Consider the following 24,398-nt stretch of genomic DNA (forward strand, 5'->3'; position numbering starts at 1 on the left):
GTCTCAGCCGGGCAGCGCGGGAGGCGGCCCTGTACCTACGCCAGGAACACAGAAAACAAACAAAGATGATCGACATTTTACGTATTTAAAAAAAAAACACCAAAAGCCAGCCAACATCACACAGATTACTCTAAATTACTCTAATCGGCCTTTTTTTTTCTTAATTTATTTATTAGAAACAAATTGTTCACGAACCAAAGACTGTTTTTAATGATCCAAAACAGAAATAAACGTTCTAGTCTATTACTGCCCTATATGGAATAAATCAATATTAAAACTAATTAACCCTTTTCAAAGGCATTTTGTCTCAGGTTTTTATTTAATGGTTCAGTGCAACCTGAAGTACTGACATAGCTGGATAAGCTCCATTTAAAAAATGGCCAATTTTGAAAACAATTTAACAGCTTACTATGATGAACATTTTTTTTTTTTTAAGTCAGGAAGAACTTGACTTTAAGACTAGATGGTAGATAAAACAGCTTTACTAGACGCAGTAAGCTACTTGAGTCGCTAATCAAAATTAGCTACCTAGCTAAACCTGGAGTGTAACAAATGCACAATTTTTCTAGGATTTCAAAATAAATATTGTTGCCAAGATTGTGAAAAATTGCTTTGCAAGCTATAGGTTTTCGGATAAGGAATTCTTTATATTCCTAAACCCAGAAAAATACCTAGCTTTCTGCAGTTTACACGCTTCTGATGCAAGAGAAGAGAAATCTGAAGGAACTGCTGCTTGCTCTTGGGGGGGGGGGGGGGGGGGAAAACAAAAAAAAAAGACCACCAGTCAAGTAGTACTACTTACTGCTTCCTCCTTTCTGTAGTACAGTAACAATTTAACTGGCTGATCTCGTAACAACACTGGCAAAATAACTTCAGTAACAATTATAATTTTTTGATTCATATAAAAGATGTTCACAGAACTTGAACAATTAATACAATTTAATAGAGATTAGGGAGATTTTCAGAGGGTTTGGTGAGAATCAAGCCCTGTTTACCAAGCTACTCCGGGTTCCCACACTCGCACACAACCAAATTACGGAACAAATTGGGGGGGGGGGGGGGAAATAGGGGAGAAAAGGGGGGGGGGGGGGGGGCCGAGAAAAAAAGCAGTAATTTATGAAAACATGGTACACCATAATTTTGCCATTTTTCTGCAATAAGGATGGCAAATGATTCATGAGGAAAAATGAAATATATTTTACTGTCAGTTCAATAGATCTAAGATTTACAGCTTCTTGACTTGGACAGGAAAAACTCAGCTTGCATAAAAATGAATTGCAAATCAGTTAATTGTAGATATGCAAAAATAAAAAAAATGAATCTGCGCGCTTCAGTAAAATAAACTGAGCAACAATGTGGAGAGAGAAAATTAAAGGCAGCAAAGTCCTGTGTTTGTTCTGGGGAGGGCGGGAGGCTGGGGAGGCAGGCTGCCTTTGTAAGGGACCTTCGAATCGGGTTACACCGACCCAACTCCCTTCACTTTGTGTCAGTTTTACTGATCAGCCTAATTACATTTACATCAGTTGGACAAACAGATTATGCTATCTTGGTAAGACAGAACCAAGTTTGCCTTATTTAGTTAAATAAAGCCTATGGAGGAGAACTAGTGACACGCATCCAGCTACAGCGCTGCCCTATTTCAGACATTTGCACAGAGCAGGCACAGCCCCACCGCACCAGGGCCGGCTAGGTGTAGCTCTAAAAATCACAGCTGCCACTGAATAAAGATAGCCTCACCTGCTGAAACATGAAAAGTTTGAACACAGCCCCAGCTCGCCGAGTTGCACGGAACAGTCTTGGGCTGCAGTGGCTCAGAGGAGGCAGACAAAGCACAGTGGCCAACGCTGGCATTTGCTGAGGATCAAGTTCAGTTAAATATACAGTTAAAACTTCCCAAAATTTTACAGAAACCAGTCCCCCTGCTCATATCCAAGCAGATAACCTAACATACATGACAGCCCTTGCAGAAGACCGTTGTGAAAAAAACAAGCAAGCTAACAGCTTGCTCAGGGGAGCAAAATTTAATCTCTGCCTTTATTTGCAAAATAAGAAGAGGTGAGATTATCCCAGCGCATGCCTGCATCAGCGGCATCTTCCGAGTGGAGAAAGTATCGATTCTGAAATGCAGCCTGTAATCTCCAGCCACAGCAGCCGGGCACATGCTTTGTGCAGCCTGGGCTCCTGTGTCAGGGTACAGGCATGCAAAAAATCGGGGGGGCTGGTTAAATAGGGGAACGAGGACGAAAACCTTGAGGCAGAACACAGCTACAAATCTGAAAACCCCTCTTTTTTCAGCGAGGAGAAACAACACTTACTTAGCAGCAAAGATTCATCCCCACCGAAGATGGTTTTCTCTCCTCAACAGATGCAATCAGTTCATATCTGACACGGGAAACACCCAGCTCAGGCATCAACGCTTAAATATTAATGTTGCTATGATATGCCGTATCGTATTTCTAAAACAGGCTGCAGTGCGCAAGTGAACATAAGTTGCAATAAATCTGAATTTTTGAACATTCAGTGGAGGTACCGTGCAAAGCAAGAGAACCCAGTCCCAAAACACTGTTCCAGAAAAACTCCTATTCATTCCAGTTCTGCGTTGAGTAGCAAATTCAGGATCGTGACCCAAGGTGATTTTAGTGCTGCAGAATATTTGGGACGAAGATGATTGTAGCAAATGTTTTCTGACATATTACTCACACACCACAGATCAGATAAAATTCATAATCCTTGTAATTATACTCTGGAGGTATCGGTCCTGTTTATTCCTGTGGGGGACATGCAGAGGGGAGCTGTTCTGGCTGAATGTACACAACCCCTGTATTCAGCACAGCTACACCACAGTTGTGGAATATCCCTATTACAAATGTAAATTAAAACCTATAAAATAATATGGAGATTATAAAAATTGCGTTAAAACTGATAACAGCTTTACTGATTTACTGACAATGAAAATATATAGCATTTTTTCTGTCGGAACATTTATCAACACATGGCAACCCTGGACTAACTTGACATGTAAAATGATCAAAATGGATTATGAAATCTCTTCCATTTATTTCTATTGATTTTAGTTACGATAAAATTCATCAGTGTGCAAAGGAACACTTGCGACTGGCATTTCTTCCCCCCCCCCCAAAATCCAGGCCAATTGGCTGGCTGTAATTTTAGCATGAGATGGCAGTGCAGAATACCTTACCCTGCATGTCATCGGCGAACGCTCACAGCTCCTACGTCCCGAGAATGCTAAGTGGTGTATTAACTCCTAATTTTCACTTTTAAACTATGAAGTGCTAAATTCTGAGCTAAAATGGGAAAGCATGGACAAAATTATGTTAAGTTTACTAAGAAGCATCTATCTGAACATTTTCCCTTTAAAAATAAACTTTTTCAAGGCTAGTCAAAGTTATTTTTGTAACTGCCATAACAAACTGCCAGTGAAGGGACCATTTTTAATCAGTTTTATTGATTCATGCTTTCAGTTCTTACTCAGTTAAAAACAAGGCACATTAAATACATCCTCTTATTGCTCTATAAATGCATGCGGCTCATTCTGTATATCAAAAGTAATAAATAATGGCAGTAAAACACCAAGACAGTTATAAAAATGACAACCCAGCCTCAAACACAGTATTTAACAGTTCAGTCTAGAACAGTAACCTAACAAAATACTTAAGTGCCATATGTAAAACATGCAGTGTGTATGTATGTGTGTACATACATACGTATTTATACACACATAGATAAACACACTGCATGTACACACATGCCCTCCCCCCCCCAGGCGTGCAGTTTATGTAAAACACAAAATAACTCCCCCCATCCAGAAATCCAACTCCCACCTCAAAAAAAAACCAAGCCCAAAACAAAACATTGCATTACTGTTTTTCCACCTAGGATCAGAACAATGCAAGACAGTGACATTTTACAATTTTTTCTACAGTACATTCACATGAAAAAAAAACCAAAACACAACCCCAAAGCCAACATTCCTGAAAACAAATGTGAGGTGATAAATAAATACTTCAGATTTTTCCCATGTATAGATCTAGCTGGTTTAAGTAACACATGCAATCTTCTCTTGTTACACAAGGTAGTCACACAAGATCTTGCTGTGCCATACAGAAGAGCAGAGAAGCATGACAGTAAAGTGCCTAAGATGCAAAGCAAATTCATATTGGAGGACACAAATATAGCCAAGAAAATCCCAAAGTCACACTCTGTATGCAGTATTACTAAAACAAGAGAACACAGAGTACACTTTGGGTACAAAGCAGAAAATCCTGGCTTTACAGGTAAACTTTTATTATTATTTCTTAACAGTGCCATTTATAGAGGAGTGGAGGAGAATTTTTCTTTAAACAATACAAAAGATGTTAAATATTGTAAATATTTTTCTTTATGTGGCCTGGAAAAGGTCTCATTACTTTTACCTCCCCCCCTCCCCCCGCTTAAATTATTGTTAATAGTAAAATCCTAAACCCCTTCCCTCCTTACCTTGCTCACGGAACCAAAATAACCTGTGTATTGTACATTCATTTCCCTCCAGCTCTGCAGTATATGTAAAATCTGTTATCGTGTTCTTATTTGAAAAGGGTTTTGGGAATACGAAGCTGTGTCAAACATTACATACCTGACCCGAATATACTGGAACATATTTCAAAAAGAAAAGTTTACAGGACCACAGAAACAAACCCCTTTGTTCATAAAAATATTCTTACGTCGTCAGATGTGCTAACTCCTCATTCACATAGACTGTGCCTCACTAGCACAGGACTCAAAGCAAAAAAGCCATAACCCCTTAACAATATCCGCATTTTGGTACAAGGCCGCATCAGAAACAAATTTAACATGCAAAAACCATCTGAAAGGCATTTTACCCGAGACTGTCTCCTTCCCTCCAGATTTTGCCAGTTGTTTGGACTGACAGAAATGTAACTATTTACTGAATTTTAAATAAGGCTTGCCCTTTTTTTTTTATCTACTATTTTTAAACACCTGAATTTTTAAATTTTTTTTTAAAGGACTCTGCCTCTCAGGCAAACACATCATCTGTACTTACTATGCTACATACTAACACTCCTCAGCATCTAAATTTTGTGTATGTAATCATTTTCCCTTTTAAAATATCAAAGTAATCTTTGCTGTTCATTCCTGTACTGTTATTTTCCATTAGTGAAAGTGGTGACATCAGTTAAAATGTATCAGATTTCACACAAGTAGAAATTCTGATGCTGTGGAACTGAAGTTTCTTCTGAGTTGTAAACTGGTGTTTATACTCAAAGAATATAATAGAATGACAAATTCATCAATACACCATTCTTATGTTTCTCCCTTCCTTGTTCTACATTAGGCAGAAATCTTCCATCTGCTCTTGAACCTAGTCAATTTAACAACAGAAAGGCAAATAGCCAGATACAACATTGTTGAAAACAGCTCAAGTGAGTGGTCCTCTTTTTTTTTTTTTTTAATTTGCTGAAAAATAGCCCTTTCACTTTTATAGAAAAAGTTAGTGGAATGCAAAACAAATTTCATTGTTTCACTTTGTGTTTAGGCATTTTCAACTAAACAGTTAAGACTGTTATGCTATCAAAACCTGCCATATTCTATGTATCATCAGTGTTTGTCCAAAACTGGAAACAGTACGAAGCACTTTACAGCATACACCACCACCTGCTAGACAAAGCTATTTATTAAAGGAAGCTTATTTTTATTAATATGGGAGAAAGGAAAGCTGTCCCCTAGCTTTTAACTAAATTATTAGCTTGGGTGATTAATCAAGATGTCTTGTCGTTTTCCAGCTTCATGCTGATATTTTTGTTTGGCCAAGTATTGGTACCACTGAAATCACAGAGCACTCGAAAGAGCAAAGCCAACCACCTACGGAAGGCTCATGACAGTTCTTCACCGTAATCACTACCTCAGGAAGTGTCAGTTTTGTTCCTTTTGTGATACTATCTCCAATCCAGAACATCGGCTTTCCCCTCTCTTGCTCTTTGTTGAAGAGGACAAATCAGCAGCTTTTAAGTACTAAATGCATATTTGCAAAACTCAGTGCAATGCATTTAAAGGCAGGATGCACTTTCTGAGCATCGTCTTCTTTAAAGGTAAAGGTGATATAAAAGTTAATGAACAAGGCAGTATGTGCACATGTGCTTGTGTGTGCACCCACATCTTTCTGGACTGTATTCCTGAACTCTTGTTAATCAACTCCTACGTCTAAAGAACACCCAATCCAGAAGGCCACATACTGGAGTATTAAGAGCTGTACAGAAAACCATTAATAATGAAAACAAATGCACCAATGTATTTCTGTAGGAGCTACGCCGATAGACAGATACTGGTCATCTTGAACAAGCAAGGACAATCAGAAGCACTGGAATGTTTTTCAGCAGAGAGACGCAGCTACGTGTCTCCGTTAGCTGTAGCTGCGAGCAGACGTTGCGCTTGAACTCACAGCCCACCACCGCTCCGGTCCACCGGAATCACCACCCTCTGATGCAGATTCTCCTCGGCAGTCTTCATGAGCACAGCCAGCCGGCTTCCAGAGACATGCCCCTTCTGAATAGCACTCATGAGCTTAAGACACAACAGGGAGAGCATCCTGTTAACTCATTTGCAAGACAAAGAACAAAGGTGGACAGTACAGCCCCCCATGGAAAGGCCTCAGTAAGGAGCCAGAGGGAGAGCAGGGTAACTGCAACCCATACCAGTCCCTGAGCAGACACCACACAAGCCCTCCACCGAAATGGCTTACGGGGCACAGGGCACCAGCAGAGTCATGCAGCTTGGTGCTATTAACTCCTCTGCACGAGAGGTGTACAGACACGGCTGGCTGTCCTGCCCATGGGCCACCAACGGTGGACACTGACACAGTTCCAGTCTAAACAATGGCAGAGTTAATTATTTTTTCCCAAGAGCCATTAGCAAGTGTTAATGAATACACAGAACTGATTTTTCCATATATAAAGCAAAACTGCTGTATGGTTTCAAAGACTCACCTCAAAGCTCATTTACATTTCCCAGAAATACCAATGAAAGTTTTGGCCAGGCATGGGTGGCAGGAAGAGCAGAAGTACCAAATACGATCCACTTGGAAGTAACAGTGCAGGCAACCACCAACACCAGGGTTTTTCCAGTGACATTTAAGAATGTAGGATAACCCACCTCTTTCACAGGCTTTTTTTTTTTTTAAATATCTGAAAGATGTAACTAATAGAACACCATTCCTGATCTACCACTGGCCCTAGACCATACCCTTTTTCATTCATATGACCTTCTTTGTAGAGATAGTGTACTTGACTTCCACAATTCTTTCAAATCCAAATTCCTTTATAGACTTTTAAAACTAATTTGCCTTTAAGTCTTTGAAACTGGACTCAGCTCTATCTTAACGAACACACACTAGTGCTAAGATTTTAGTTAATTCTTTTTTATCCCATGGATAAAGCAAGCATTAGACTTGAAATTACATGCAGTCAGCTTGTCAAAGACTACTATGGAAAGCAATCAGCACTTACAAAATGCAATTTCTTATTCCCATTGAGTGCTAAGAATCCTTCAGATTTCTCCCCCTCTATAGGAAAATCTATCAATTATATCTGCAGCTGGTCCTATGCAAATGTGGCATTGACCCCGTCAAAGCAGGAACAAGTACCCGGGAGGGGAAAGGGACAGAAGGGAACCCCGTGCTTTATACACCCAGCTGAGGCTAGAAAAACCTCCCTGCGTTTTGAAGGCATTTCAGGTTACCCTGTGCAGCCTGGAGGTGAGGCAGATGGTGGAGTCGGGAAGGAGAGGACCAGCAGCAGTAAGAGCAGTAGCTACAGCCAACAAGGGAAGTCCGCCATCGCTTGGGCTTGGCGTTCTTCCTTGCCTGCCTCCCCTCTTCCAGAGCGATCCCTACGCACAGACAGGGAGGCCCTACGAGGAGGGGCATTGCCCTCACACCCATTCACCCTGCTTGACGATACACTCTTCTACCAGTCTTGCATCTGTCTGGTCTGACTATACTGCACGCTCTTAGGGGAAGCAACCACAAAAAAGATGGCTGATCCTCTGGCACCGCCATGAAAACAAGAATTTCTGGTATGTGGGTCTGTCAGGACCCCAAAGGAAATCTGCTGTTGGGAAAAAAAGCTTCCTCCTGATTTACCATGGGGGTTTTTTTGCCTTTACATACCAAAACTAGTTCCCAAGGTCCCCCTCCTTTCTTCAGCATAAATGACAGCAGCGCTAGGCTTCTGTACGCAAGTCTTCAGAAAAACAGTCACTGCCATAAGACAGCTCCACGTGCACCTGAACACTGCCAGAGCTCTGCCTCCCTGCCATGGTGGAACAACCTGTTTGTATTAAACGCTGATCAATGTGGTCCACTTTCTCTTTGTGAAACACCTGTAAGCATCGGTGTCTGCTGGGACCAGTTCTCACAAGACCATTGTTTGAGTTACACTGGCAATCTGCAGTTGGCCAAACGAAAGCACTTGGCATTGCTCTGCTCCCCACCTGGAGAGCTACACAGCCACCCCGGTACAACGTGTTCCTATATTCTAATATAAACGTCCACAAATATTTGCACATGGCTTTCCACAAGCATTCTGCGGTAAAATGCAATTACTTGAAAGTTTTCAGAAAGCAAACACAAAAGTATCGGGAACTGACTTAACAGATCCATTAAAAAAAATTAAACAAACATTTAATGTATTTTGTTCCTTCCATGGCAACCTCCTGTTAATTTTATTACCACACTTCCTACTTAGCACTTGGCTACGCAGCAGCTCCTTGTGTGCTGTTCTCTGCCTCTACAGGAAGGAGGTGCATAGGCACAAGTGATCATTACTGCAGTGCCAATCACTAGCGTTAAACATTTAGATTGCATTGTGAAACGTATAGGAGAAGCCAGTAGCCACAGAGTTAGAGTTTTACAAAAGTAACTGTGAAACTATACCAAAACAGTGACTTGCCTTTTATATTTTACAGATACTATGACTTAGGGCAGGCAACCCCTAATGAGACTATTCAGCGCAGTAAAGCAAAAACCCCAGAAAGCCACCAAAAAAATCCACAGAAGACATAATCACTAGTCGTTTCAACTTCTTAACCACAATGTATCCAAACCTAAACAATTTATCATTTAACACAGCCCTTACAGTAAATAGTGGTTCCCCCCTACCAATTAAAAGTTTTCACACGCAAAGGGATGTAAGAGGGAGACCCTTTTCAATAGCCAGAAAAACAGCTGTGATTTTCTCTTATGTTTGAATACATAAGCATAAACTCCCAAAGCCATTGTTTCTTCTTTCCCCTCCATGGTTTGTCTGGGGTTTCCCCCCTCCCCCCCCTTCCCTCAAGTGCATTTCAGTTACCCAGCTAAATTGCTGCATTTTAGGCAAATAAATAGTCCTTTTTTCTAATGCTGGACACAACCTGTGAAAATTTTCTGCATTTAGATTCAACAATGCTGCTCTTATCTACAGCTCATCTCGAGAGAGACAATTACCATTTCCTTTGCCTTGATCTTGTTTGTTTAACTTGACACAGTGAAGAAAGGGCTGACATTGACCAAAATCCCCAGCATTAATTTATCTCATGTTCGGCATTCATCATTGCCACCATGCAGGAAAGACATGGCAGTCACTTGAAATACCACACCAAGAAAGACTCTGCAAAAACAAAGCTGGCTGGCAAACTGCATATGCAAGAGGAGCTGGGCAAACAAACGTTTCAGTAGCACCCTTAATTTTATTTTAAAGCCCTGCAAAAAGCAGGTGTACGCATTGTCAGTGTATCGTCTTTCATACAAACTGAGATAATGTTAGCCAATCCAGGAGCTAAAATGGGATTATATGGACAGGATGTGCTTTAACCACAAGCTCATTCTTTAGAATATTCAAAATAGTTTAGAAACTACTAATCACTTAACAGACCCAAATAAATGCCAGTGTGCGTAGCTGCGCCATATACCTTCCAATGGACAATTGTATCACTTTGAATATATTTAAACAGCATTTCTGTATTAAAAAAGCCAAATTCAGGTCTGTCCTATCCTATACTTTGTAAATTGAACCTGTTCTATGGGTCTCATAGTTTCTGGACATGAAAAAAGAAAATCCTTGAATTTCAAAGTTGCTTGAAGATGGCTCTGAGTGTCACTTATCTAGAAATCTGGCAAATAGCATCAACACTACAGCGTTTATCCAAGTAACACGCACCTAGTCTCCAACCCAGCCCTTCAGCAAAGAGGGGAAAAAAATTAAATACCTATGGCTTTGTTCATTAAAGTTACAGATTCTCTTGTAACAAAGAAACACCTACCTGCAAAAACTCATTGAGCTCAACCTGTCCATTTTTGTTCAGATCCACTTCGTTTAGAATATCATGAAGCGTATTTTCAGCAATTTGCACACTGATGCTCTGGACAAAAAAAAAAAAAAAAGAGCACAGAAGTATGTCAACCGGATTGTTCAGCACTATTTCTGCCACACTCTGAAATTTAGATAAGAGGCTTAAAAAGGAAACTAACAGAACACAAGGAAACATTACCTCCAAGACACGCTGCACATCCAGTATAGTAATAAACCCTTTCTTGTCCTTGTCAAACATGTGGAATCGCTTCTTGTACCTGCAAGATAAGGATTATCAGTGGGAAAAATTGCACTCAGAAGAATGACAGGTATTAGTTCCTAGCAGCATAGGGAACATTACTTCACTTACCTTTCAATATCTGAAGGCGCTAGACTGATTTCAGAGCTGTCTGTTAATTGATCTGATTTTACTTTGTAGCCCATTTCATAATAGAGAAATTTTTTAGCAGCTTCAAGTTCTTCCTACAACAAAAAAAGAAAAACTGTATATCTGAGGAATAGCAAGTTCTTACACAATTATTTTTGATGCAGTATTTATTAGCTTCTTCCACTTAACTAGAATTTATCTAAAGGTCCAAAAATTGAGCAGATGGTAGCTGAAAAGTATTTAAAAAATAAGTTAAGCTTAGGCACTTTTTAGTCTTGCAAAGAGATATAAAGACTTCTAATTACTGTGTAAACACTTTTAGGACCATACCACGCCTTCAGTCACACATGGTATGTCTACCTATTCCGTGAAGAATGACACTTACAGGTCAGGCCTACAAAATGCCATCTAACTCACAGCTGACATCTTGGTGCAATGTTTCACCTAACTGTCTAAAATAAGAAAAAAAAAAAAAAAAAAAAATCAGGAGGCTCAACACCAGGCAGGTTCTTTATGTTTTCAACTAGTTTTCTTGATGGTAGTAAAAATTAATTTATTACCTGAAAGTTCAGTGCGAGGTCTTCCATAGCCAGTTTTTTAATAAGTGATAAACACCTGACATACATAAAGTACTGTAGAACAAAGTTCTTTCTACAGCAATGGGTACACCAAACATGGTTCTAAGAGTGATACAAGCATCTGCCACATGGACACCAATATTAAATAGTCCACACTGCAGTTAACAAAAAGAGTAAGCATGCTAAGTAACGGCCACAGTGGCAGAAGAAGATTCCTAGACACGTACATAGAAGCCACTTCATCTAGCAAAGACTTGTTCGTGAAGGTGTATTAGGAGACCAACTAAACTATACCAGACTACTCTTACATACTTCAATATAAGCACACAGATTAGCTTTAAAGTACCAAACCAACAAAGACTTATTTAATGGTTTTACTATAAGATCTAAATTAAAGAATGCTCTTCTGGATAGGCATTGAATTGCCCCGTCCGTCAAGTTGACATGTAGGACATGCAAGATTGCTGTAAAAACGTAGCTCTTCAAAATGGCCCAAGACTGGTTACAGAAGAGATGCTCAATAACTCAGGGCGGGGTTTAGCCTCATTTGAAAGAAAAGGAGGCTTTTCCAAAAGAAACCCCAGTGGACATTCAGGGAACACAGAGGCTGCCTTGCTGGCATTAGTGAGCTCACACAAGCCACAGATGGCTTTGTAAGTCTTACAGGTGCATGCAGTACTTGTTAATTTTCCTTCCTGCAGGTTACGGTGAGAATGGGTGCCTAACTCCCCAACTATGGGCTGCCGGAGTTAAGGCTCTCCACGCAACCCTAACATCATGATGGTTTCAAATTCTTTGCTTTGCAAGCTTCCCATTTTCTAATCTATTGTTATGGAAGAATTGATGTAGCTTTGTTTAACATGGTAAATTATTATATGAGCAAATCTCATTGGGCAAGGGTGAGACACCTCTAACTTCAGTCAACCACCTCTGACTATGAGGTTGCTCTACACACACGCACACAAGCAACACAGCTCACAACTGTGACGTGATGGTATCCCTCTTCTTTATGCATTCCTGTGGGGAGGCTTTAGGATCACAGCAGGTCCTCTGGCTAGCAGGATTCAAATGAGATCCTTCCAGAATGTTAATCAAACTTCTAACTGGCTAAAAGGTTTCACAAACAGTCCAAGGGAAACTTCCCATCTCCTCTGGAGTTCAAGAGCTAGGTTCTGTTTGTGTCAGAGTGAAAGAAGTCCCAAACCATGTGTCCCATTTGAGTACAGCACTCCTTGCGCTGCCCTTCCTCCTCCATACCCTGGACAGCATTACAAGCGCAACCTCCAGTATTCCGGGCATTTATCTTTTTATGATAACAGAAAGAAGTGATAATTGGTAACTTACACGATGTGATAGTTCAGAAGGGGCAGGATTCACGTCAGTAAGTGGGATGTCTACATCTAAGCTAGTTATCCAAGGTACTCCTGACAGTTTGTGGAGATCTAATCAGGGCTGTAGGGTGCAATTCAATGCATGCACAGCAGATGCCTTTATTAGGGTAAGTCATCTGACCGAAGTTTGTTTACTACAGACCAGGCATACAGAGACTAGCTTAGATAGATACAGCCTGTTATCAACCCCGCAAGTAAAGCGAGATGAATCCCACACTGTATGTCTGAGCACAGACCCACTGGGGGCAAAGGAAGCTAACAATGACCTTAAACATTAGTTTAGGTCAGAGAATGGTGCAAACTCAGTATCATCACTTTTCAAAAGACACAGCAGACAAAAAGGAGTGACACAGATTACAAGATCCTCCTTTTCTGAGGCAGATCTGTTGAAAAGTGTCAGTAAACAAAATATTTGAACAGGCATAGGATAGTAATGCCAAGTCTGCTTTCATTTTTAAAGTTGGGGAGCAACAGGATACAGATCTTTGCTTTCCTCTCCACCCCCCAGCCCATACCAACACATTTGACAGCTATTGTGATAAAAGTCTTTATAATGAAATACACCAAGTGAATCATTCTCTCAGGAAGAAAGCATCACTTGAAGTTTTCTATTCAACTAATTTAGATCATTAACATGGAAACTACTTAAGAAAAACAAAACAGTTTCAGATGAAAAAAGCCCTTTGTACCTTTTTTTTCTGCTCACTCCAGTTAAGTTCTTTCCCCATTATATCTACGATTCTTGGCAGGGCTTCCTCTGCAGCCTGCACATTCAGAAAGGCCAAGCGAGTACGTCGGGAAATCATATCCACTGCCGTGCGGGCATACTCTTTAACACCATAGACAACCTAGAACAATAAGACAAGGGGGAAAAAATGCAGATGAGAAAGCAGACAGGCATTGTCGGAAATGATGTTTAGGATCACAAACTGCACTGCTGGGCTGGCTACACAAAATGAACTTTCTGTAACTAGTTCTCACCCAACCAAGAGGAGGGTTTGAAAAGCTCCCTTTTCCTTGGAACATTTTATAAAATGCATCTGGGATCAAATGTGTATATGAAATTAAAAAATAGACATTATATAATTATAAATATTTAATTATATATAAATATATTCATGTGTGTATATAAACATAACAAAGTATGCTCTGGAGAAGGAGAAAAACAAGAACAGAAAAAAAGTCTGGACCTCACCAAAGGAAAGGGCTTATGGAGATGTTTTACAGAGCGAGACAGACCTGCTTGAAAACCTGCTTATCCCAAGAAGAGAATCAAAGAACATTATGTAGTTTTCCCACATACCTCAGCTTCAATATAAGGAAATTCAGATACAAGACGTTTTCCAACAATAGGCCATCTCTTTCCTGTCACTTGGGCTATTTTGGCCACCTCAAAAGCCTTGTCACCATATGTCGAAGCTAGATGTTGAGCCACCTGTGGAGTTGAAAACAAATTCAATATGCTTTTGAAAGCACATCAAATACACACACGTTCTTCTTGTCAATTCTCTTATCACCAATAACAAATAGGCTGAAGAGGGTATTAGGTTTTGATTGTGTGGGAGGAAACTACTTGGGTTGTGAATGGGTTAGACCAGCACTGACACCACTACGTATGTATCAATGTAACCGTGACTAACGATGCTCCAACTCTTCTGCTACACTGTGATCACATCTGAAGTATAGATTTTGTTGGTCTCAAAGGAAGACAGACCCTAGTACGTCATAACATTTTAAAGCAGGAAACAGTCAAGATTAGGAGGAAGGGAAAAGAGAAGAAAGGAAGAACAATTACTAGAATTTATTTTTGTTAAAACTATCTTTGCCCTGGCCAGATAATAAGCTCTTATCAGGCTCAACAGACCTTTGCAGAAGTTACGCTGGCGTTAGATTTAGTGGGAAAACAAAACCTTCCAACACAGAAACATTAGAGCATCAACAGAACCCATGACTCACCTCACTTTCAAGTCCATAGTCTTGGACCAACCTAATGTAGAGAGTGGGACTCCAGTCCTCAGCCCCTTGTAGCTGCAGTCCAATGGTTTTACTGGAACCTGCCTTCAGATCGTGCGCCTGAACAGCTGCATCAATGGTGTCCTGCGCCATGGCACGGTAGGTTGTCCACTTCCCACCTGTAACCACACATTTACTTCTTTATTTGGGGAAAGCAAGCAGAATACCAAGTTGGTATGTACTATACATATTTTATATATCACATTATTCTTACTAGACTTGCTCCAACGAGCCAGTCATGCTACCACTGACAGATCTTCACCTAGTTACAGGAACATGAAGGATTATCCTGTAACAAGAAAAATTTTGAATAAAATACACTGGGGAAGCCCAACAAAGCTATACTTTAAGAGAACTTCCAGTACCTGCTATCGTGACAAGGCCGCTATCGCTAATGGTTACTACGTGATTCCGGGATATCGACTGTGTGTCTTTGGAGTTGGGGTCTGTGACCAGAGGACGAATGCCGCTCCACGCTGCCAACACGTCTCCTCTTCTCACTGTCCAGAACCAAAGATCAGCCAAAGTCAGCCAGGAACTGATGGGTATTTATCTCATATCCCTCCCATGGTCTTTGTGGCATTGCCTCCAAGTAGATACTCGCTGTGAAACAAGGACTGCACAACACCATGCTTGTTAGTTGAGCAACTCAAAAAGCTGGAGAAGATTCTCCAAAGTAATGGAATAAGCTGGGCTACAGAATTAAAAACAGCACTGCCCTGACCGGTATCAATAATATTGTCTAGCCCCCCCAAAAAAAACCCACACCCAAAAAAACCCCCAAGAGACAGAGAGGTCCATTTTTCACGCTGGTTAAAACTCCAACAGAATATCCAGGGAACTGATCAACCAAGAGAGATTCAACTGTCAAACTCACCAATCAGCTCAAAAAAAACCCAAACCCTACCAAAACCAAACTCACTCCCCAGCACCAAGTCTTCTCCTTGTTTACTTGTGCTGACAGGACAGTCCTTACACTCATGTGGAACAAACTTTATTTTGGTTTCTAAATTGTAATGTAACATTTGCTTTTAGGACTTCAAAGATGTTTCTCTAGCTTGTAGGTTATTTTTCCAAGTTTTCCTTGTGACAAGTGATCTTTATCCACAGCCTTTATCAGAAGAGCAGTTACACCTATGCACAAGGAGAAAATTTATTGGCAAGGCCGTGGTTGCCTGTAGCACATAGAATCACAGAATAGTTTGGGTTGGAAGGGACCTCTAAGGGTCATCTAGTCCAACCCCCCTGCCCTGGGCAGGGACATCTTCAACTAGATCAGGTTGCTCAGAGCCCCGTCCAGCCTGACCTGGAATGTTTCCAGGGATGGGGCATCCACCACCTCTCTGGGCAACCTGGGTCAGTGCTTCACCACCCTCAGCGTAAAAAATGTCTTCCTTATATCTAGTCTATATCTACCCCTCTTTAGTTTCAAGCCATTCCCCCTTGTCCTGTCGCAACAGGCCCTGCTAAAAAGTCTGTCCCCATCTTTTTTATAAGCCCCCTTGAAGTACTGACAGGCTGCAAGAAGGTCTCCCCGGAGCCTTCTCTTCTCCAGGGTGAACAACCCCAACTCTCTCAGCCTTTCTTCACAGCAGAGGTGTTCCATCCCCCTGATCATTTTCTTGGCCCTCCTCTGGACCCGCTCCAACAGGTCCGTGTCTTTCTTATGCTGAGGGCTCCAGAGCTGGACGCAGTTCTCCAGGGGGGGTCTCCCCAGAGCAGAGCAGAGGGGCAGAATCCCCTCCCTCGACCTGCTGGCCACGCTGCTTTGGATGCAGCCCAGGATACGATTGGCCTTCTGGGCTGCGAGCGCACATTGCTGGCTCATGTCCAGCTTTTCATCCACCAGTACCCCCAAGTCCTTCTCGGCAGGGCTGCTCTCAATCCCTTCATCCCCCAGCCTGTATCGATACTGGGGGTTGCCCCGACCCAGGCGCAGGACCCTGCACATCCTCAAAGCTTGTACCCCATGCCAGCATTTGCTACTGCACAGCAACCCAAAAGGGCCCGGCTGACTTGTCAAAAACCACCCAACAGAAGTCCAAATCTCTTACACAACCACCTCTTCCAGCCCTGCCTTCTCCTCCTCCTCGCCACTGCTTCAGAAACATTGTCCCACTCCACAAGAAGCCTGACTGAAAGGCCATTTACTTTTTTTTCCTCCTGTGCTACTCTTCTGCTTCCTGTCCGGTTACAAGCACATCCCTAAAGCCAACCCTGACTTCTCAGTAAACTTGGAAGAAGAAAACCTGAAGGCATAAAGTAGTCACGAAAACCCTTAACAGTTGTCGGAAAATACCCCAAGCTCCGAAAGTCACTTTTTTTAATATATAAAACAAGAGAACTTAATGAAATTAATTTTGTTGCTTATTAAATTTGCAATAGAAAAATTGACCAATTTGCTTTATGCTGAAGCCTTTGGAACATTTTTTTTTTTTTTATACACAACTTTTAAATAAATTATAATTGAAAATCAGTAACAGGGTGTAAAAATATCCCCCAAAGAACACAAAATAGATTTCAGAAATCAATGGTGCTCTGCCAGCATGTTTAACCTGCCAAAATGAAGTGTTAATCACAGAAATAAGATACCATATTACGTTTATAAACTAATGAAACTAGAAAAAGCAGCATGCGTGACACTATAATTAAACAGTTGGAACACATCCAAGCCTGTGTAAGTTGATAACCCTGGCACTGTCTCTGGCAGCAAAAAGGCAGGTCTGCAGTGAGTTGATATGGCCAGCACAGTTGTTAATTCAATAACAAGCAATCTATAAACACTGCTAATTGCATATGTGAAAAACAGCGTGCACCTAGGTAGGTTTCATTCAAAAGAATTAAACACTTCATAATGTACTTCCGTAAAATACCTTGCAAAATCTCTGTCTTATTCACAGTCTTAACTCTACCAGCTACCTGTCTGGCCTACCACACTTATTTGTATCAACTTCTGCTCAAGAAACTTAAAGGTGCCTTTCCTGAAGACTTTTTCTGAACTTTATCCAATACAGAGCCATCAATTATCCTCCTCAGGAAACAAGTAATCTAGCATTTCCAATCTCTGGACAGCAAGTTTTCCTAAACCTAAGGATGTTGCAATATTCCTGACAGAGTGCATTTCAGATGTATTTTAATGCTGCTACTACAACAGAAATACAGAAGTACAAATGCTTTCACAGAATAATTTTAAAAAACCTCTCCATGAAGGAAAGAAGCCTCTCTCCTTTAAACTAGCACTGAGTCAAAGCAGGCCAGCATCTTACAACAAATGTGTTCTCAGCTCAGCTACTGAAGGGAACAACTGCCACCAAGTAATTTTTTATAAATTCCCCTTTTTGCCCATTATACTCTCCTCTTCCACTGAAAACTGACACTATTAGATATTTGCCATATCAAGAAAAGTAAATTCTATGAATAAAGTGCCTAGAAAAACAGAAATAAAAACAAAGACACGGGAAAAGTCAGAACAACTCTTCCTTCAAGAAAAGCAGGTGAATTATTTGATGTACTTGGGTCGATGCATGACTGAACTGTCCCAGTTCTGCAAAACCTTGCGTCTGCCACCCAAAGAGACCAGAATGACTTGGCTGTGCAGCTGGACAGCTAGCGCCAGTTAGAGGAAAGGCATGTGAAATCTGAACATGCAGATATCAACCGATTTCCATTTAAATAGTTCAAGTAGTGCAGGTGTATCTGGAAAAGCAGCATTTTATAGCGCTGAAACATAGATCAAGATGACACTTATGTCCCACTAGTTTTCGAAACACCCAGACGCACAAGAACCATAGTTATCAGAGTCACAGAAGAACTTCAGACAGACAGCATTTACTCAAACTGAAATGCCACAGACTCCTCAGCACCTTCCTAGGGAAAAAACAGAGCTGACAAAGGTTTACCTTCAACATCAACACTAAGGTAGTTGCGCACTTCATTTAAAATGAAGTTTATATCTTCTTCTGTTGGTATTGGATGGGAAGTAACATCAGTCGGGCTGTCTGTGGTCCCTGCAATAGTCATCTTCTCCCATGGCAGGAAGAAAATCACTCTACCATCGCTGGTGGCTGGGTCAAGCAGACCCATATTATCAGGGCTGAAATAAAGAAGGGACATGGTTCAAAACAGGTCAGGCATCAGCAGGGATTCTGTTCTTGCACACCTTGTACCCCAGATAAAGTATTAGAACATTACCTTTGCTTTGAGGTCAAATGATTAATAAATAAATACATAAATAAATAAAAGATCAACGATTTCACATGTGGCCATGACCTGACTTTAAATGGTAGTCCCAGAAGTTTTGAGAAATAAGGCCCTTGAATGTGATGCTCCGATATTACTAGAATTTGATTTCTTAAGCAAGTTAGCAGACCACAACCCTAAATCGAACAGTCAGGCCTTTGGCATCTCACATCTCCATTCACTCTTGAAAATCTTGCTCATTGGAATTTCAAATACAAACATTTAGAAATTTTAAAACAGCAATTACTTGAAACTCATTATGGAATGAGCAACTGCTTTTAATCAAAAAACGGACAATCATTTATATTATGCCACAAAGGAAAGGGAAGGCTGAAACAAAATGCACATTAAAATGGAAGAAGAACAGAACCCTAGTTCTGTTTTGATGAATCTAAGTATATAACAAAAAAAAATTAAGGCGAAATATTATTAACCCAAGTTATAATCATCTGCTCCCTAAACAGAGGACAAAAGTAAAGATATACAAAATCCCAATGACTTCTACAACCTGCACTCGCAATAAAGGCAGGGCAGGGGGTTGGGGGTGAGGGTTAGTAACAGAAAGAAAAAGTAGAGAAAACAAGAGAACAGCAACACTGAAATCCTAAGTGTTACGAGTATATTTAAACAGAAAAATTCCAATGATACTGCAGCCTGAGTTTGCTGACCCCCTGCCACTTGAACAGGAATGAACGCCCACAGATCCCAAAGGATCCGGACAAAGAAGTGTATTCCAAATGCTCCCAGCTCTCACTAGAGCATTCCTAAATAGGGAAACCATGTTTTGAGGAAGAAAAGGCAAAAAATACCACTTCCATAATGACTAACAGACACTAATTGGATGCTAGTATTCCGAGATTTTTCATTTATTTATGCTAGTGCTACAAACAGAATGATTCAGTAAAATGAAGAAAAAGAGTAGTTCTTCGTACAGGAAATTTTAATTTACTTACCAATGTTTTCTGGTATAATGTAAAAAAAAAAATACACAGGTACAAAACCAGTTATCCTCACCGCTTTATTAAATAGCTCTGCTTGTATTTCAGAAAACAAAAGGTTTCTATAAACACTTCAAAGTAAACAGCTTTTATATAGGAAAACATTTAAGCTGCCCCTTTTCTTGTTCATTTTTATTTAAAGGAAAGATGTGACTTTCATTTCAGGTGCTGGAAGTCCTTCTAAAAACATCTGCAGTCAGTGTAGCAGTCCTCAGGTTTTGCACCTATTCCCCGATAATGGAAGGAGCATACAGGAAGTATATTGAAGGAGGATAAGAGGTAAATATTTGGGTGGTGATAAGGACCATCAGAGGAGAATAATTCAATGGCCTCAAATAACTACTAATGCAATAAGCTGAAGGTAGACAAAGACCTGCTTGGATATGAATTACTATTTAAGAGATCCGCAAGCTGAATCACTGAATATTTCATTTTTAGGAAGTCTAAACTGATTACTGAAGGTAAGTTTTCAATATCTGGAAAGACTGGAAGAGAAGCTGAAAATTTCATATATAGCATGTATATTAGAACATTTTTTAGATGATATTTATAGACAGCTTAAGCATACAGTTGGAGAAGTACAATTTAATAGGGGAAGTCAACACAGATTTGTGAAAGGTAAATCACGTCAGACAAATGATTACTTTCTAAAATGAAAAAGCTATTGATTTAGAGACAGGAAACTAGAGATTTAATATACGGTATCAGAATATTCAGAAAACTTTAGACATCTCAAAAGTATGATTTTTTTTTTTAATGTGATTTCGTAAAAACTGTTAAAAATAAGGAAGAGAAACAAGTAAAGACTTTAAACTAAGTTTCACCACAACACCTATGGACTGAAGTGTTTTCAGTTAGATTACACAGCAAATGATGAGAAAGGATGAGACAGTTTTCCATATGCCAATTAATTTACTGAATTAATGACTACCAGCTATCCTGGGAAGCTCACTCTCAATCTCCTATTGCTAGGTTTGTTCCATCTTACATAAATAACTGAAGAGCTATCAACACAAATTTAAAATAAGGTGTTTCCCATCAAAAACAAGCGTCCTAACACCCAAATATTGGCTCTTCTGGGACTCCAGAGGCATTTGACCAAAGCACCACAAATGCAGTTAAAGAGCAAATAGGTGACTTTCCACAGAGTAGAACTAAGGTTTAACAGACAAGTTTACCTGGAATCCGGAATGCAAAGCAGATAGGAAAATTCAAGAAAGAGGGAAAACATCTGAAATTTGTCAGAAGGGAGGGGAAAAAAGTATTGCATTCATAGACACATTTCAGGCAGGAAGCCTATTTGAACAAAGGTAGCCAAAATCCTCTCTTATTTTAGCAGATAATATACTTAAACAATAGGGAGTGAAAGAGACTAGAATAGATATCTGTATAGTAAAAATAGAATTAATGAGAGGAGGAATACTGGGACTATTAATGAAGAACGTAAATGAGTAAGAAACCCATGGGAAATGAATGCATTAGGTTAACATTAGTTTTACAAAATCTTAACTATGTTTATACCTAAAAACCTCTACCTGTTATAAAATTTTCATTTCTGCGAGTCTGGGCCAAAATTCTATAAAACATTTACCACAAGGCAAGTGGATGCAGTGAAGTGACAATCTTTGTTTGTTAAGGATTATTCCTTGGCACCAGGAGAAGACTTGATACAACTAAGATTAAATACCATGAGTATTTTCCATCTAGCAGACAGTTCCTTGGTTTAAGCTATCCCACTTCAAGGAAATTCAGTGCAGTTTTAGCTAATCAGCTGTACTGCGGAGGCAGTATGTGGGTAGGTACTATTTTACAAGAAAAGTAATGCCCACATGCTGACATACACAGGGGAACAAGGAGAACAAGAATTCTCTACATTTCCAATTAAAATTATTAGGTTATTACACAATAAATAAATTAGAGTCCTCATGCATATCAAGCCATCTACTTTGAATTTTCAAAGTGATTCAAAGTTTTAAAACTTTACATGTTCTTGCTGTAAGGCCATAAAGTCAATCACATACATGCTTCTCAAAGTATATGAGGAAACTAGGATTACAACCCATTTCTCCACATTGCTAGTGCTTTAAAGCAGCTATCAGGTCATTTTCTTATTTTTCATGTGGAAAGACACCAAAAAAGAACAGAATGCAAGAGTGATTTTACACTAGGCCAAAACCACCTCAATTTTACAGTCTACGGTCATGTCCTATTGGGATAGCTCTGCAAAAACAACATATTGTGCACTGGAAGTCTGAATTTATATTCACAGAGGAGTGCAATGATGATATGGAAGGCATTATTATAAGTGCACTGTATCAACAGAATTGGGATAAGTCTATAAATGTGATTTTCCATTAGGATGCTAATGACTTCAGAAACCAAAGGTAATATTTGAGCTTCAACTGACAAGGCTTACTTGGTAGAAGGGGATTTGGTTTTGCAGCAGCAAATAAGGAAAGAAGCAGGAGTCTGCAGAGAGCACGCTCGCAGAGTGCCACGGGAACCTCTTCTGTAACAAGGTCAGCAGAGGGAGGCAAGTCCTTTCCACCAAAACAACCACGGGTGGGTGGGCTTGTGTCCACTGCAGTGTCAGAATTTAATCGTGTTATTTTGAACTGCTTATTATATTGCCTACATGCTGCATTCGTATTTACTATGAGTGCAGTCATAACGCTGCAGAGTACAGTGGCACAGTGTTATTGCATAGAGAGTTTGATATTTAATAGGACAAGAGTCTTCCTCTCTGGAAGGTTTTATATGCTTCCTGTTTTCTTAAGGGAGGTGAACAAGCAGTCAGTACACTCAACTCAGACTCATTACTAAAAAAAAAAAGGTGCTTTTCACAAGTCTGTTGTAGATGCTCTGCCTAAACAAAAAAAAGCAGGAGTTCTGCCTTGGTAAGTTTTAACTAAGAAATACAAAACTTCAGTCTTTTCTGAATATATGAAATTGTTATTCTCACAGGCACAGTGCCAGAATCCTCTTTAAAAAAAACAAACAAAAACAAAAAATAAAAATCAAATTGTGCATTCAAAACTACCGTAAAACCTACAAAAGCGTCTCAGCAAGCTTATTTATTACAGACAGCAGCAGAGATTGCTACAAGTGGTTTAGGCTTTGAATATCATTACCTGTAATAACCAGGCATCACAATATGCACGCCTGCACTTGGCTGGCAGATGTTTGGTACTTCCTGATCATCCATTTTGCGCACAGAGTCTGTGAAAGGTCCCGTAGCATTGATAACACATTTGGCTTTGACATCAAACTCCTGCCCTGTGAAAGAAAACAGTATCAATCACATACGCCATTTGTTTTCCTGCTCGCTGACACTCTCTATTATTAATCTATCTATGAACTTAACCTACTGCAAAGTATATCGTGCTTCTCTGAACAGAACAGCTGGAACGGTTTTTAAAAATTAACAAAGTTTTCACGTAACACCAGATTTGAAAGAAAATGTTTTACAGTGAAATTCCATCTTATCTGTAAAGGCAGAAAAAGGTAGACTGGGTAGAAGTTCAGCTGAAATCTGCCTCTCAAACGAGAGAAATTTCAGTCTCAAGCCATAGACTCGGTAAATGGGATTATTACTGTACAGCACGTAGCATTTTACAATATCATCTTTGCTTGACAGAAGGGTTTGGATGTAAAGCTTAGTCTACCCTGCCAAAACACTAGGATTTGAGTGAAAAATCTGACAGAAGTTAAAGATGATTGACATTAATGGTATGCCACTGCACTCTGGGAAGATGGCTCCTTTGTCGGTTCATTGATATTTACAAACAGCAGTGTTCCCTGCTCCTCCCGCGTTTCATTATTTCTGGGTTTCTTTAATGAAGAGAGTACGATCCCCTAAAGTGCTGCGCTCTCTGTTCAACCGCGGCACGGTAAAGCCTGCTGCAGAAAGCCATCGCTTCCACCCACCGGGCAGGGTGCTACAGACCGAAGGGTGGGCGGCGCGGCGGCACCGCTCGCCGGTCGGCCAAGGCGGGCAGGAGGCTGCCTTCGGGTCCCCGCACCTCTCTGCGCCGCTGGGAGGGCACACACCTGTTAAGACGTCCCTGCAGCGCACGCCGCACACGCGCTCCTTCCCGCTGGCCGGGTCTGTCGTCTTGAGCAAGCACAGCACTTCAGCGTAATTGGCCGTGGCAGCGCCGTACCTGGCAGCAGTGAGGGCGATGGCGAGGTTCATCCGTGCGTCGTTGTGCTGTCCTGCAGCGGGGACGGGACCGGAGGAAGGACACCAGTCACCTCCAGCCACAGACTTGTGGTATGGAAGTGTGTCAGAACCGATCTGTCACATCTGTCCCTGTCACATTGAATAGGCGTGATGGCTGCTCGCGTCTAACGAGAATTATTTAAAGATACATCCCCTCTGCTGCGCCGGAGCATCCGAGTGCTGTACCGGCAGCAGCACGCCTAGCTGCGTTTCCTACACCGGCCTC

The 24,398-nt window shown here is 40.6% G+C and overlaps 1 protein-coding gene across 3 annotated transcripts in view; it reads right to left on the reverse strand.

The window, feature by feature from the left end:
* Window positions 1-3,444: 3,444 nt before the first annotated feature.
* GPD2 (glycerol-3-phosphate dehydrogenase 2 (mitochondrial)) overlaps window positions 3,445-24,398 on the reverse strand; it is a 66,272-nt gene continuing 45,318 nt past the window's right edge. For all 3 annotated transcript variants that reach the window (XM_009334031.1, XM_009334030.1, XM_009334032.1), the window contains exons 7-17: window positions 24,001-24,165; window positions 23,082-23,226; window positions 18,613-18,806; window positions 15,079-15,213; window positions 14,657-14,832; window positions 14,004-14,135; window positions 13,390-13,548; window positions 10,714-10,826; window positions 10,543-10,621; window positions 10,315-10,413; window positions 3,445-6,579 (exon numbers count right to left, since the gene is read on the reverse strand). In XM_009334031.1, the coding sequence (XP_009332306.1) occupies window positions 6,454-6,579; window positions 10,315-10,413; window positions 10,543-10,621; window positions 10,714-10,826; window positions 13,390-13,548; window positions 14,004-14,135; window positions 14,657-14,832; window positions 15,079-15,213; window positions 18,613-18,806; window positions 23,082-23,226; window positions 24,001-24,165 (1,523 nt within the window). In that variant the 3' untranslated portion in view covers window positions 3,445-6,453. The remainder of the gene's footprint in view (window positions 6,580-10,314; window positions 10,414-10,542; window positions 10,622-10,713; window positions 10,827-13,389; window positions 13,549-14,003; window positions 14,136-14,656; window positions 14,833-15,078; window positions 15,214-18,612; window positions 18,807-23,081; window positions 23,227-24,000; window positions 24,166-24,398) is intronic.

This window comes from Pygoscelis adeliae, unplaced genomic scaffold (assembly GCF_000699105.1).
Source record: "Pygoscelis adeliae isolate BGI_AS28 unplaced genomic scaffold, ASM69910v1 Scaffold131, whole genome shotgun sequence".
Lineage (NCBI taxonomy): Eukaryota > Metazoa > Chordata > Aves > Sphenisciformes > Spheniscidae > Pygoscelis > Pygoscelis adeliae.